At 39.5% G+C, this 15,974-nt stretch overlaps 2 protein-coding genes across 2 annotated transcripts; one reads left to right on the top strand and one right to left on the bottom strand.

Moving 5' to 3' along the window:
• Positions 1 to 498: 498 nt before the first annotated feature.
• Positions 499 to 3,558, bottom strand: r3hdml (R3H domain containing-like; the record flags this gene model as incomplete). Its single annotated transcript, XM_080031667.1, has 5 exons — positions 499 to 631; positions 1,388 to 1,503; positions 2,001 to 2,103; positions 2,543 to 2,661; positions 3,196 to 3,558. 5 exons carry the CDS (start codon positions 3,556 to 3,558, stop codon positions 499 to 501), a joined length of 834 nt encoding a protein of 277 aa, XP_079887793.1.
• Positions 3,559 to 11,381: 7,823 nt separating this feature from the next.
• On the top strand, positions 11,382 to 15,974 carry fitm2 (fat storage inducing transmembrane protein 2; the record flags this gene model as incomplete). Its single annotated transcript, XM_080031940.1, has 2 exons — positions 11,382 to 11,554; positions 12,981 to 15,974. 2 exons carry the CDS (start codon positions 11,382 to 11,384, stop codon positions 13,588 to 13,590), a joined length of 783 nt encoding a protein of 260 aa, XP_079888066.1. The 3' UTR covers positions 13,591 to 15,974.

Below are 15,974 nucleotides of genomic sequence, written 5' to 3'. Positions count from 1 at the left end.
TCAATCAATCAATCACAATAATCAATAACAGTGCAAAACTCTTAAGAAGTTTAAAGATAAGGCAACAATTTAACCCAATAAAAGAACATTTTAGTTTCAACAATATTCTACTAGTGACATAAGGAGAAAACAAAATATAAAAATACCACCATATCGACTCTTATGTACGTGAAACAGTCATTAATAAACATTTACTGTGAACATAGTGGTAACTGGACAGATGTATGGAGACCGAACACCGTTGCCATGTCTACACATACACGGATATTGCATTTTTCTCCCCTTCAGTTTTCCGAAAAATTCCCGTACACACAACGTTTTTTGAATATACAGTACATCTCTCAGTACACAGGCCAAACAAAGGCCGAAAAACACACAAATTAAAACAAAATTAAAAAGATACAGTTACCAAAATACCCGTGTACGTGTAGACATGGCCTGGTTGTGAACTTATCTCCCAATATAAAAACACATTTGAATAAACCTTATTAAGTAATGTTAATATCTTGAGAGTCTCTTGTGTTTAGTGTTTGGTGAACACTGGTTCCTCCAGCAGGAGCCTCCGTAGCTGGACGGACACACAGAGCAAGGCTTCCCGCTCTTATAGGGCGCCTCTCCAACCCAGTTCCCTCTGAAAAACACAAAGGACACAATATAAGCTTAAATACATTGTAATATGCATCTATTTTACATGCCTAGGATAGTATAGATGGGTGATAAGAAGGAAAATGTCACAAGCGCAACAATGTGGCCCATTAATGTGTTTTGAATTGTTTTTGGGCAGTCAAAGAAGGAATCAATTATATTAGGGTTTTGGATGCACATTCGGAACTTGATTGCTTGTAAGAAATACCAGACTCTGTGTTACATTTCCTGATGATGATTTCCTGTGTGTTTTTAAATCACAATGTTACCATGCATCTGTCTGTCTGAGAAAAGTGTTTTGAGTTGTTTCTCTTCTTAAGTATCTCAATGATCAATAAAGAAATTCAAAAGACATGTTTGTGTGTGGACAGTTTTGTATAGATCAAATTGTCTTTTCAGAGTAATAAATACCAGCACTAGTATACTATGACATATTGTACACAACAGTATATAAAAAGCTGGGGCAATTGAGCATTTGCCTTTCCCAGAGGGACCCTGAAAGGTTTATAATGTCATATATGTAATTCAATAGTGTGAAATGGTCTTGGAAATTTTATTTGATTACCTTGGTTGTGGAATTTATACCACTGTTGTAAAGTACAAGGCAGGTCCATCATTTTTGGGACATACAGAAAGTCCTTTTCATAGCTTAGTTTATTAGGGTGAATTTAGCTATTTAACTTGGTGCATTTGAGTGAATAAGAATAAAAAAAGACAAATAATTATTTTATTTTATCCTTACTTGATAGAGTAGTTGCAGACGAGCAGCGTGGCCTCCCTCCAGCTGCTTCCAAACACCTGCATGTTGGAGCATCTCCTCACTGCACAGCCCACTCTGCTGCTGCTCGCCCAGACCATCTGAGAGGACAATACACATTTCAATGTTTTTATCCATAATGTTGAAACCATAAATATATCCATCAAAAATGTATATTTGAGAGAATGCAGAAAATACAAGATAGACAATTGGCAGAGTTTACCAAAGATATTGAAAATGAGTATAATACATCCTTTTTAAAAAAGAAACAAGGCCAGAACTCGGCTAATTTTGGACAAGAAATAAGTATGATCTGCCTATCTCAGGTATCACTTGTACCAGGAAACAACTATACTGAGCCAAGCTTTGTTAAATTAAACCTATGTAGGACCTCGAAGTTGCCTAGTGTAATTACACGTTTTCTAGTGGGGAAAGATTGCTCTGTTGTCATTTTTTAAAGGGAGTTTATTGAGTCTTTATTAGACTGCTCCATAGTTACAGCCATGCGTTTAGGAACATGGAGTCTCTCTAATATCTCTTTGAATGAACAAATCCATCCAAACTCCCAAACAGAAAGCCGACCTGCAGTACACTGTACCTGTGTGTAGTGAGAGCAGACTGAGCCAGTGCATCTGTTGGGGAAGGAGAAGTGTTTCCTCTCCTCGTACCAGGACCGCACCAGATCAGTGATGCTCTTATACCTGACACAGACGTTCACAGTCATTGATCTATGTAGTTCAAAACAGCTACAATGTTTTTTTTATTATTATTATTTAAAGGTGGAGTCATTGATTCTGGAGAATGCTTGTTGTCAAAATCAGAGAATATCTCCTCATGATCCGCAACCTGTCCATACTGTGTGTATGTGAAAAGAAATCTGGTGTTGATACATAGCCTAAGCTCTGTAAAAGGGTATTCAAACAAAGAGGCCAACAGTAGCTAGCAACATGCCCGTCTATAGAGCCAAGGCTGTGTATAAACAACAAGTTTTGTTTCAGCGCACACACAGTACGGACAGGTAGCAGGTTGTGAGGAGAAATTAACGGATTTTGACAAAAAGCGATCTTGACAACATTCGTTCTACAGAATCGCTGACTCCTCCTTTAAATCTGTATTATTCAGTAGACATCTTTACTGTACCTTCCTGAGGTGATAGAGAGGTTCTGTCCCAGGTATTTCATGGCGTGTGATGGCCCGTGGTCCCAGATGCATTGTGAAGCCCAGGAGTCGGCTGACTTAGCCAGACCCGCGTCCCACAGCTAAAGAACCAAAGACAGGGTTTGCTTAGTTAAAACAACAGTAAAAATCAACACTGCTCTTTGCCTTACAGTAAACTAAACCCAAAACACTACTGCCTTCTACCTTTATATGATTAACTAACTACAAGAACAAAAGTCTTCTGTTAAAGTATGACCTCAGGATATGGTATAGATCCTAGGATTCTCATGTGAAACAGCCTCTCCGGATCTCTGACCTTTGAAGAGTTGATTGTCATATCACAAATCTGCATTTGAATGATAGATCATCATTATGTGTTCCTGTGCGCTTTCTATGATTAAGGCGCATCCACTTGAAACCGCAGAGATATATCCAATCCAATATCAACAATCTAAGGATGTTTTCTATTGTGTGTGTGTGTGTGTGTGTGTGTGTGTGTGTGTGTGTGTGTGTGTGTGTGTGTGTGTGTGTGTGTGTGTGTGTGTGTGTGTGTGTGTGTGTGTGTGTGTGTGTGTGTGTGTGTGTGTGTGTGTGTGTGTGTGTTTGTGTGTGTGTGTGTGTGTGTGTGTCCTCACCATGTATTCCATATTAGCTGCGGGGGGGAAGACCTGTGATCTGACCCGGTTGTGATAGTCCAGCAGAGCGTTCATCTCTCTGTTTGTAATGGCTCGTTTGCGTCTGGTTCTTGGGGCACTCACAGGAGCACCCACTGCCCCAGAGAGAGCCCTGAAGTGGGGCTGGGTGTCCGCTCCAGCCTGGGTCATGTTGAGAGGCTCTGTGGAGCTCGTCAGCACCGCAGCAGCATCCAGCGTCCACAGGGTGGCAGCCAACAGCAGCTGGAAACAGGCAGCACCCATGGGTGTCCCGCACAGGAGGAGGCTGAAGCACGTCCCTGAACAACTCTGAGAGGAGATGAGTTGAATGAATGGGTGTAACATGTCTTCTTTCATATTAGTAGAAATAAAAGGTCCAAAAGGTACATTTAGGTGTTTATTTGACCAAACCTTGTCTTTTTGCATCCAATACAACCATCTTTAATGGCCATTTCCTCAATGATTTTTCAATACTAAACCACAAATCTCAACTCCTCAAGCATTCAACTTTCCATAATAATTCTTAGCACCATTCTGAAGGTTGTTATAGAAGAATTTGTTCAAATGTTAATTGTCTGATTCATGTGTTTATTTATGTTCTTTCATTATGTTAATTCTTACATTTATTATTAAGAACTATTTAGTATTTTTATTTATTAATAAAATTAAGAAAAAAGTGTCCAAAATCTGTTCTGTAAAAACCTTGTTCTAAAAAATTGAAATAGAGATTTTAACTCTGGCTTCATCCAACATCTAGATTGTGTGTTTCTGAAGAGATGCAACAATATGCATAATCAGTTAGAGTCAAAAAATGTATATGTTGTAGACTGATTGTCAATTACAACTTCTTTTAGGCACAATTAACGCTAACCTTGATGCAAAACCTGCCTGAAGAAAAAAGTAATCAATTTCCCCCAAAAATTCAACATGTGTAATCAATCAACAAGTAATAGCATATCTGCAACACATTTTACACATGAAAGTATTGAAAAGCTGAGAGTCTTACCTTCATGAGTGGATCCTTTCACAGAGACAGAGAGAGAGAGAGAGAGAGCGAGAGAGAGAGAGAGAGAGAGAGACCCACCTCACTCCAACACGAGCCTTTGCAAATAAAGCCGGTAAGTCTTGTGTGGCAGACAGTTTTAACTGCAGGGTCTCGAGCCCAGACAGTTTCTGACGCACAAAAAACCCTCCTGTACTCCTAACCTTTCTCTTTGTCATTCTTACACACTTACAGTCTGTATTCCTTTCTCTCTCTCTCTCTTTCTTTCACTCTTTCTTTCATTGTGCTGCAGAGAAAATCATAACCACAGGAAATTACTTTTCAGAGCAGAAATCGCAATCATGAAATATTTTACTGCTTCATATTCTTATAGATTCGTCATGTCTGATGGGGTTTTATTGAAAAGATCAGTTACCGTTTACCTTTAAATCAATCTTACTTATCATTTAACTTTAGAATGCATTAAAACTGGAATAAAGTCAAGTGCATCCACCTCAAGTCTTTCCACAATATCAAGTGATGAAGTGAAGATGTATTTAGTTATACAGTACTTCTTCTTGGTCTTCCAACAGGTGCATGTAAAACATGGCGGTGCAACATGGCGGATCGTCCCGCTCTTATGTAAAAGGCCCATTCTAAGGTAATGAAAAAACATGCGATTATATACTTATTAAAACATATTAATATTAGATTCAATTTCTTCCAAGTCTGTTGTTAAAAAACACATAACAAAACCTTCATAATATGCTCATATCTACATTAAAGGGTGTTATAAAATATATATGTTCTATGCTAAAATGCTAAATAGAAGTGTAAAAATAAAATGTCACCCAGTTTCTTTATTTCAAATGATATGTAGGTCACTCTGACGTTTTGAAGCCTTTTTATTAGAGAGATTTAGGCTTCCTGTTTGGTCTGGCCCCATGACCTCCTTTGAGTAGTTTCAATAAAACCCAAATAAATGTTTAAATAAGCCTCAGACACACATACACACACACACACACACACACACACACACCGGGCAGAGCAGTGTGGAGCATATTAAAGAAGAAATGGCTGCCGTCAGCGCCCGTCTCCAGCTGTTGTGGGTTCCAGGAAGCGAGCACAGATCCTCTGCCATGTGTAATATGCTCTAACAAGAGACTGAGGGACCGGGCCAAGGTACACAGGCTACCGCTCTGCTCGGGACACTGACTGACTCAACCCAGTCTCACTCTCTCTGCACCACCTGTACTTCTGCTACACTGGCGTTAATGGGGTTAAAGGGACCAGACATATGAGATCCACAGGAGAGTGAAATAGAAATAATAAACTTTATTTATATAGCAATGCTCTTAACAATGTTTAAAAAACGTTTAAATGAAAGCTGAAGATGCATTATGAAAATTATTTTTGGCTATCCACATATTTTCAGATCCAGTATAGTGTCTGACGAGACACATTTCAGACTCTGACAGTAAAGTAGTGTCTTATCGTATGGTATCATCAATTTGATATCTTTTTAACAAAGTAGTTTGAACTACTTTTGTAGTCAAGCTTTTGTTAACCAAACTTAACAACTTTCAAAGTAGCCCCCTCAACACTGATAGTTCCTCAGGTGAGCTCTCTCTGTCTCTCTCTCTCTCGCGTTCTCTCTCTCTCTCTCTCCCTGTCTCTCTCGCGTTCTCTCTCTCTCTCCCTCTCTCTCTCGCGTTCTCTCTCTCTCCCTCTCTCTCTCTCTCTCTCCCTCTCTCTCTCTCCCTCTCTCTCTCGCGTTCTCTCTCTCTCTCCCTCTCTCTCGCTTTCTCTGAAGTTCACCCTTCAAAGGCTCTCAGTCCATGTCCACTCATCTCAGCAGTCTCCTGTCAGACATCGTGCGTTTGTGTCTAAAAAGCTCTGAGAGTCTCATCATCAAAGAGACTTTGAAACTCAGGGTCAACACAAACTTCAGGTTCACTGGAAGGGCTTTGAACTTGACCCGTTGAACTCACATATCTCACATGTCATCTGTCAACATAAAGGGATTTTTTTACTCTATTTTTGTCTATATTTCTGTATCATTTCATTTCTGTATATTTTTTTATTGTTAGGAGGAGTGGCATTTATTCCTTATTTATTATCTATAGTTTTTAACAGCTTGATTTTGGTCAAATCATTTTTTTCACAGTCATATCTTTGGTGCAGAAAGTGAACACGTTGGCACATGTAAGATGGATTGGATGTTTAAATTTAGCAATGGCCACATACATGTCAGTTTTGTCAGATAGGTCATATTTCTATCATCGCACATCAAAGAAGGGAGAAATGTTAAAGCTATTAGTGCGTAACTTCTGTTGCCCCCATAAGGAATTCTGAGTTTGTCCTGGCGTCTACATGAGGTAAAGCCTCCAGTGATCGCGCATGGATTTCATACCTTCTGCTGTACGTCCAGGTTTTTTTTTAGCAGTAGAGTCAACAACTTAAACATTACTTCGGCACTTCTTGGGATTTTTCTGAGCTCCTGCACCAGTGTCAGGGAGGGGGGGGCGACAACAGTTTGTAAACACTGCCATACTGAGAAATACAGAGAGAGTTTTGTGGAGCTGAAAGGCTTAATCAACTTTGTGTCCACTTATGCGATGGCTTGAATGTAACCAACATACAAAGTTACACACTATAGCTTTAAGCAGCAATATAAAACGTATCCGTCAGGTGTAGCAGTGACAGATGGTGGATGGTGTAGACGGTTTGAATAGCCTACTGGCCCCCGGTGCAGAGAACATTTGGGGAAATTCCTTTGGGATAATAAAAGATTTTTCTGAAGGAAAGGGAAAAGGTCAAACGCTGCAGCCGGAGAGTAAATTTACTCAGTGATTTCGCTGCTTCTCTCTGACAGAGAACTGAGCTGGAAATCTGGCCGTGACATACAGAATGTAACAGGTTAAAAGGACAGGACAAATTGATGGTTTTTTGCTGGTATAGTTATGAGTGTAAAATGAATAAATATAAAATAAACTGATAAAGATATAAATAAGTTCATGGATCACCAAACTGAATGTTGTCTACGAATAACTGGATAAAATCTCATGACAATCTGTTCGATAGTTGGCGAGACATTTCTCTCATAAATACATTTCCATCTTGGAGAGATTTTGATTCACAAGAATAAAGTCTGACCGGCTGATGGCGCCACAGGAAAGTCAAGAGGTCACCAAATTCACTATACTGCAGTTCATCGTCTTTTCAGTATGAAATCTGATATCAGAAATATAAAGGAAATATATATTTAAAGTAGTAGGAGGACACAAATGTATATCATATTTTTTACTTTACTGTAATATATACCATATACCGATGAGTAGACTGGGCATCCAGTACATCTCATTGTATTTCTGACCCTGTGTCAACCATTTTAACCAAAAAAAATTGAAACTTGAACAACATTTCATGACAATCAAACCCTTGCACCATTCTTATGACTATGCAGAGAGCTGCAGAGAAGCATGATAATTGAAACACACACACACACACACACACACACACACACACACACACACACACACACACACACACACACACACACACACACACACACACACACACACACACACACACACACACACACACACACACACAGTCAGAATAATTGCAATAACTTTAAACACTAAAACACCACGCAGTTTCCTGGTGGTAACAGTTGATGTTTATACAGGAATGAATCAGGAAATGTTCTGACGATCAGTCTGAAACGGGTTGGATCAGGAGGAAGAGGAGGATTCTTAAAACAGACGGTTCTCCCAGACACAACCCTCTGCCTCCCTCTCTATCTCTCCCTCTCTCTCTCCCTCTCTCTCTCTCCCTCTCTCTTTCCCTATCTCTCTCTCTCTCTCTTCATCTCTCTCTCTCACTCTCTCTCCCTCCCTCTCTCTTTCTCTATCCCTCTCTCTCTCCCTCTCTCTCATTTTCCCTCTCTCTCTCTCCCTATCTCTCTCTCTCCCTCTCTCTCTTTCTCTCTCTCTCTCTCCCTATCTCTCTCTCCCTCTCTCCCTATCTCTCTCTCCCTCTCTCTCTCTCTCCCTATCTATCTCTCTCTCTCTCTCCCCCTCTCTCCCTCTCGCTCTCTCTCACCCTTTCTCTCTCTCCCTCCCTCCCTCTCTCTCTCTCTCTGTATCCCTCTCTCTCTCCCTTTCTCTCTCTCTCTCAGTATGATGACATCATCTGTCTGGTCTGAGACGCTGCAGGGCGTTTGCTCACAAGTCAAAGGGAACTTTATTTGTAGAACACATTTATAACACAAAGACAACTCACAGTGATTTACAGATTCACAATAAAACATCAATCATACAGCAAAGAATACATTTTGATTTTAAAAAAAGCAAATCAATCAATCAGCTTTATTGAAGAGACTCAACGTCAGTTTTAAAAGACGTACAACATACGTTAATTTAAGTTAAGTTAAGTTAAAGGTGCTACAAGGAACTTTTAAATATTTCTGAAACAGTCTCATTTTTCCTCTGGTGACATGTAACAGCAAACGAGACCATCAGTGCATTGCATCATTGCAAAAAGGCAATTATACCAATGTTTCCACATAGGTAACTGGTATCGTACAGTTGGCCTAGACGAGGATTTGACAGCAGACAGTTGAATGGTGCAATAGAAAAGTTTTCAGCTCAGACTTAAATGCTTATCTAATAACAAAATCTCAGCTGTGACCTTGTGGTGTGTACGGTGAAGAGGAGAACTCAATGACCTCCTAGGGAACACTAAACACACCCCGTCCCGACTAGACTAGACCTATATTTCTGAGGGGCCGGAGGTGACAAGGGGAACATTTGCGCCTAAATGTGCAGCAGCAGATTCATGATGTAATCAATATTTTTTTATATTTACAACGGGACGCTCGTAATGATGAACCCAACATTAAATCTGACTCTGCAGTTTCTCTCAGCTTTTACAGAGCGTTTTAGCAGCGTGTCCTCCTATCTTATTGTTTTCTTTGGGGTTATGGACTTTTATTGGTCTGAATTAACTGTTAACGCTCTCGTCAATGCTTTATAGTTGATGCAAGCTGCCGTTTACAGCAACAAAAAATCTGATGACTTTCTCAGCACCAAACAGAAGAGAGACACAGTTACAGACGAGCTGGTGGATGTATTGGAGCATTTAGCCGATAAAGAGAAAGATATTTACCTCATGGGGAGGTGGAGACCAAAACAGAGCTGAAAGGAGAGTGAATATTGGGCTTTTATTAATCCAAAAACACAACTTTAAATGAATGCTCTCTTGACAATGAGACCCTGTGTATCAATGAGATTAGGCCTACCAATATAAATAATAAAAAATAAAAATTTAATAAAAAGGTATACATAGGTCTCAAGTCATCATCAACAACAACTTTATAAGATGGTAATGTATCAACGTTGTTTTTGTAGGTAGTTGTGGCCCACAAGTCGCTGAACAATGCAGGTAAATGTGGTCTCCATAAAATATTTTAATAACATATTCATTTTATACTAATTCCTCATTACTTCACTGTAAAAATTGTGTGAGAAGAAGAAAATCAGATGCTCAAATCACCAGGAAAACTAAAAAATGTTACAACCAGCAGCTTTTGGCAGTATAGTCTGGCCAATGGGAAGCTACTCCGCCGTACAGTGCTGAAATCATTTCAGAGCTCCATGTAAGTCAGACAAGATTTATTTTTCCGTTTCTAATTCCCAGTAACATTTTCCACTCAGCACTGCAAAGCCTCGGCCCTTTTGATCGAGCGGCCAAAACGTCTGCAGGGAAACTTACTGAGGTCTAAACCCCTGTTCTCATATTTACTCGAGAGTTTTATTCCCAAAAGAGGGTCCCGCTAGTGTTTGCATTTGGGAAATCTGCAGTCCAGCAACAACAGAGAGAAATGTTGTAACCAGTTTTGTATGCATTAAACGTTTTGTATAAAGACTATTTTAAAAATCAGATTTTTTTTTTTATTAATTATTTTTTGTGATACAGTAGGCTATATGTCTTGAGGTTTTTTATGGTTATGTTAATGGTAATTTAGATGTTTTTATATGCCTCCTGCCAATGGTTGCAATGGCTGGCATCACTTATTGAATGACAACCAGCCAAGGAACAAGGCATGCCTGGAAAATTGCACTTCAAGGAGACTGGCCTGTTTGCCAAGTCAGACAGAGTGCACTGAGGGCAAACTGTGTCCTGCATTCAGAGGCTATTAAGTCTTCGTGACTGTCTGTGCAAGAGGCAAGTTTTTCATCATCAATAAACTTTACACAACCAGTGAACATTTAGGCATCTTATTACGTTTTTTAATGTTTTATCTTTTAATTTAAAGAGACTACAGGGAACTTTTAAATGTTTATGGGTCGAGTCTCATTTTCCCTCTGATGATCAGAAATGACCTGCAACAGCAAACGAGACCATCAGTGAAAAGAACGCTATTTTTAGATAGTTTTAATTAATACCTTGGTTTTGGTCAAGTATTTATCAAGAAGTTTTAGGATGAGAATCGTGCATATAAATCATAATATCTCTATATAAGCAAGCATATGATTATAGATTAAAGAGTTGTCTCTTGTCCAGCAGCACAGAAACAGGAGTTATTTAGTTACACAACTCAAATTGTGCAAGACTTTGTCCACATCGTGTCTGTGATGTGGCCTCTAGCTCTGCTGTCAGCATTGGGCCATAAAAGCTGACACCTTGACCCCATGGCTTACTACATCCACATGTCACACTCTGAGGCACTGTCTGAGCAAACACAACCTGCAGAGAGGGAGTGTGTGCGTATGTGTGTGTGCGTGTGCGCGTGCGTGCGTGCGTGCGTGCGTGTGTCTGTGTCTGTCAGGTCTGCCTGTCTGTGTAGCTGAGTTTCTCACAGATAGATAGATAGATAGATAGATAGATAGATAGATAGATAGATAGATAGATAGATAGATAGATAGATAGATAGATAGATAGATAGATAGATAGATAGATAGATAGATAGATAGATAGATAAAATAGAATAGAGTAGTACACTGTTTTGTACACTAGGTGGCAAAAAGCAGCTGCAGACCTAACCACCGTTTAAACCACCCTAAAAGACGCAGTAGAAGAAGACCGTTCCGAGCGCTCTCATTGATTGGCTGAGCCCGTAGCCTCCATGACGTCACACTCCCGCCCTCCCGCCTCCTCTTCTTGTCAGTTGAGTCCAAACATGGCGGCGGTGGATGTCATTGTGGACAACCTGACCACGCTATGGAGGATCCCGGCCGTGAGACAAAACTTCCCCTGGATATTTCTCCTGCTCTCGGCCGTGGGGTCGATGCTAAAGGAGCTGGAGCTGGTGCCACAGACGTATTTTAGCAGTAGCCGAAACGCCCTCAATGTGTGAGTAGTCCAGTCACTGTCTGTAGTAGTGCTAGTGCGTTGTTGTTTTTGAATGGTCCGTCTTGTCTGCCCAGTGCACCTGTTGCTCACCTGTCTATCGCCTCTATTATATAATACAGTATTTGCCTGTCGTTTACACATAGGTCCAAAACCTCATCAGGGATTGTTCTGATTTCCGTGTTTGTAATGGAGTTAGTAGCAACGTTATTAGCAGTGTAGGTCAAAGGTAAACAAGCGAGTGATGTATTGTGCTGATTCATCACACAATTATACAGATAAAGAACGAGATGGCTAATTCATAAAATCGCTATGGTTTGATTGAGTAGGTAAGTGTCAGTCCACAGAAGTATAAGGAGCCTATTGTTAATATTGCTCCTCCTACAGAGCCTTGAGAAAGCCTTAAAATAAGCCATTTAGTGGGATTAAAATTTATTAAATCGACCTTTCAAACGTCTTGAAGGATTTTAGGAGTCCATTTTTTCTGCATGCATGTTAAAATCTCATAATATTTCATAGCATCTACCTTTTTAAATAATGTACAGATGCATCATGGCATGATCCAAGATGGTCATGTTGTTATGTTGTGACACTGGTCACTCTTGAGATTTAAGTGTTTAATTTATTCTGGCTTTTTTGTGTGTTCTTTGAATGACCTGGAAAGAAAATATAAACTAAAAAAAAATGTATTAGATCATCTTATTTTTCACTGGACCAAATCACCCACCAGTCCTACATTTCACATCACATCGAGAATCGGCGTCAGTGAGGGGAAACTCATTTGGTCCATGTCATGCAACAGTGATGAATTACAAAATATGCCTTTGATTCAGAGTTTAGAGTGTAGATAGGCAAGGCAAGTTTATTTATACAGCACAATTCAGACACAAGGCCATTCAAAGTGCTTTAAAGGGGCATAACATAGACCAAGATTAGACAATCTAGTCCAATAAGACGATGAATGTAGTTACAACTAAGCCCTTATTATAATAATATTATCTCAGTCCTAATGTCGAACACCCTTTTCCCTCTTGCAGGTCTGTAGTCAAGGTCTCGAGGATCTTTATTACATTTATTGAGTTCATTTTCTTTATAGATGTAATCAAACAAACGTATGCCTTTGACACCGATTTTAGAATTTAGCTAAGATGATGAATGTAGTGTCAACCCAGCTCTTGTGATGATAATTTAAGCTAAAGCTGTGTACTAATGTTGAACGCACTTTTCCCTCTTCCAGGTACTTTGTCGGATTTTAGAGTGTAGCTAGGCAAGGCACGTTTATTTCTATAGCACAATTCAGACACAAGGCCATTCAAAGTGGCCAGGGTAATCAGATACACCAAATAAGACAATCTAGTCACAACTGTGCCCTTGTAATACTACTATTATCTGTGTGTGCTAATATGAAACACCCTTTTCCCTCTGGCAGGTACTTTGTCAAAGTGTCGTGGGGCTGGACGTTGCTTCTCCTGACTCCCTTCCTCCTGCTCTCTAACTCCACCTTCAGTAGAAGTGTTTCCTTCCTGTCGCGCCGGCTTCTCTCCCTGGCTGTGGCTACGGCCGTCTGGTACGTCTGCACCGAGACTTTCTTCTACATCGAGGACGCTACGGGCTCCTGCTACGAAACCGACGCAATGGACATCGTCAAGAGCGAATTCATATCCAAAATCACTTGCAGGAGGGCCGGATTCCACTGGCACGGTTATGACATATCGGGACACTCGTTCATTCTAGCCTATTCTGCTCTGTTCATTTTCGAAGAGACGGCACCCATGGCTTCCCTCAAAACAGCAAGCATCTCCGCACTACCCAAGACTGTGCTAAACCTACTGTACGTGGCCCTGAATCTCATTGTGATCATCTGGGTTTGGATGTTTGCCTGTACCTCTGTTTACTTCCACGACCCATCCCATAAGTTAGTGGGGACGATATGCGGTCTGCTGGCGTGGCATCTGACGTACAGGGTTTGGTATCTGAAACCATTCTCCCCGGGGCTGCCCCCTCAGCGCCACGCCAAGGAGCACAAAGGACACGCGTAAAACTGGAATCGGTCTTTAATGCATAACATAACATTGACCACGTTTACATGCGTAGTTATATTACGATAATTAACCCAGTTCAAATTCTGTGCAAGTTTTGATTAATTTAATCAGACTAATATTTTTCCAGTAAACAATAATCCCATTGAGACAGCTGTAGTATTCCTATTTTAGTCACATGGCAACACGGGGCCATATACATAGTCATACCTTAATCGCACTAAATTTTTCGGCATTTGTTGCAGTTTGTGACGCCTGTCTTGGTTTTAGGGCTGTTAAGATAGAGTTTGTTAACATGCAACACAAGAACTACAAGAAGAGGTTTCAGATTCGCCTGATAAAACAATGCAGGACAACGATAATGACATAAGGAGTGTACATTTGTATTGGATGAGACGGGAATTATTACGCTTCTATCTCCACGCCTCTGGCTTATTCAGAATATACTGATCAACATGTAAATGGGATTATTCCCGTAGCTGCTGCGCATGCAAACCCCCTATTTAAAATATTGTCTTAACTGGAATATGGCCCTTAATAAGAATATGCTGTGTATATAAACGTGGTCATTGAAGCCGTCCTCAAAACAACACACACACTACATGATGTTATTACCTGTGTCCGGGGTCCAAGCTCGCCGTGATGCTATTTTTAAGTTATTCCCCCTATCCGGACAGAAAGGTAATTTGGTCCATGGGTGACTGACTTCGCTAGCAGACCCTTCCAAGGTGTTTGGCAGCTGCCGTTCCCAAAATGACACTTGGGTAATTTGAGATAATAAAGCAAGAGGCTGCTATGCTACACAGCTTTAGCCACTAGCATGCTATGATAATGCTACACCTGTGTTTGTATCCGAGTTTGTTGCCTTAAAATGCTTCAATCACAAGTTTTTAGATGTCTGAGTGGGAACACTTGAGAATGTTTACAGCTCCAGTTGAACAGCACTGATGATGATGATGTGTATGTACTATTTTTTCAGACCAACATACAGTGGCCATTCAGTGTTTTTAAAAGCAAACTACCTACAAAACAAAGTCAGGTCGGACACTATAGCTACAATACTGTATATTTCATCCTAAAAGTAGGATTTAAATGTCCAATTTTCTTTTTTATCCCATGTGGTTTGACTGTGTGTCTGTCACTAAGTATAAAGTTTACTCAGAGAATGTAGAGATTGAATATCAAACATAAGACTTTTTAACACAAGATTTTAACATCTCTTCATACAGAGACTGTAGTTGTAAGCCAAGCCAAACCCTGCTAGTGTAAATTATTATTATTACAATGCCTTAAAGCTTAAAGCTGCAATTATCAACCATTATATTCCTATTATCAAATCATCTGCCACGATGTCATAATCCTCGCGTTGTCTTAGCAACACTCCAAAACCCCAAAGATAATCAAATTACTTTCAGACAGGACGAAGAAAATCAACTTATTCTCACTATTGAAAAGCTGGAACCGGAGAATGTTCGATAACTGAAGAGATTATCAAAATAGTTACATTTTCTGACGATTTAATCAATTTATTGTTTAGATGCATTTAATTTATGATCCAACCAATACTTACAAATATTGTCAAGTATTTTCAAATATTGCCTCACACATCTGATTCCACTGTGCCATAAAGCTCAAATGTTGTCCATAAAAAACTATTATAAGATGTTTTAACATGGGCGCTGCCTGCCGCATATACACTGTCTTGCTGCCATAAGAAATCACTAGATAGACGTGTGTATTCATCCGCATCTGAAAATAGTCCCCCAATAAATGCTCTATTTACTCCTGTTGGAGTAACGTTTGCTGAAAACTACGGTGCCCTGCTGCTTTATGAAATTACTTTTGGTTTGTAGAACGTTTAAATTTTATGTTTGTGATCTGTTATTTAAGATTTACATCCTTAGTTTGAGGTGTAGTGCAACAGAAAGAGTAGAACGATGTTAAGTATTAAAATTTGTTTAAAACGATGTTGGTTTGTTTTCATGGGATTTGTTGACAAAAGGGATATTGTAGATTAACATAATTTGTATACTCTTAATGTTTTCGTAATCTTGGGTACACGTAATTTTATAGCAGTATTTCTGGGAATATTTTTAACGATGTAACAAGCAAATAACTTGTTTTAATGTATCGATGTGTGGATTTTCATGATTGACAAATACACACAACACACAAGCTTTGCAGTGCATGATAACAACTGCTTTTGGTTATAAAAAAAATGAAAACCAGGATCTGTGTATTCCATTTTCATATTTTATTTGTCATTGATGGCAACTGAATAAATTAAGGCTTATGAACAAACATCATAAAAAGCACCATAAATAAATGCATATTTATAGAAATATAAAAAATGAAAATAAAAAAATACTATAGTGAAATATAAT

Source organism: Ammodytes marinus (assembly GCF_949987685.1).
Source record: "Ammodytes marinus genome assembly, chromosome: 7".
NCBI classification, from domain to species: Eukaryota; Metazoa; Chordata; class Actinopteri; order Uranoscopiformes; family Ammodytidae; genus Ammodytes; species Ammodytes marinus.
This window is presented reverse-complemented; position numbering and strand designations above follow the sequence as displayed.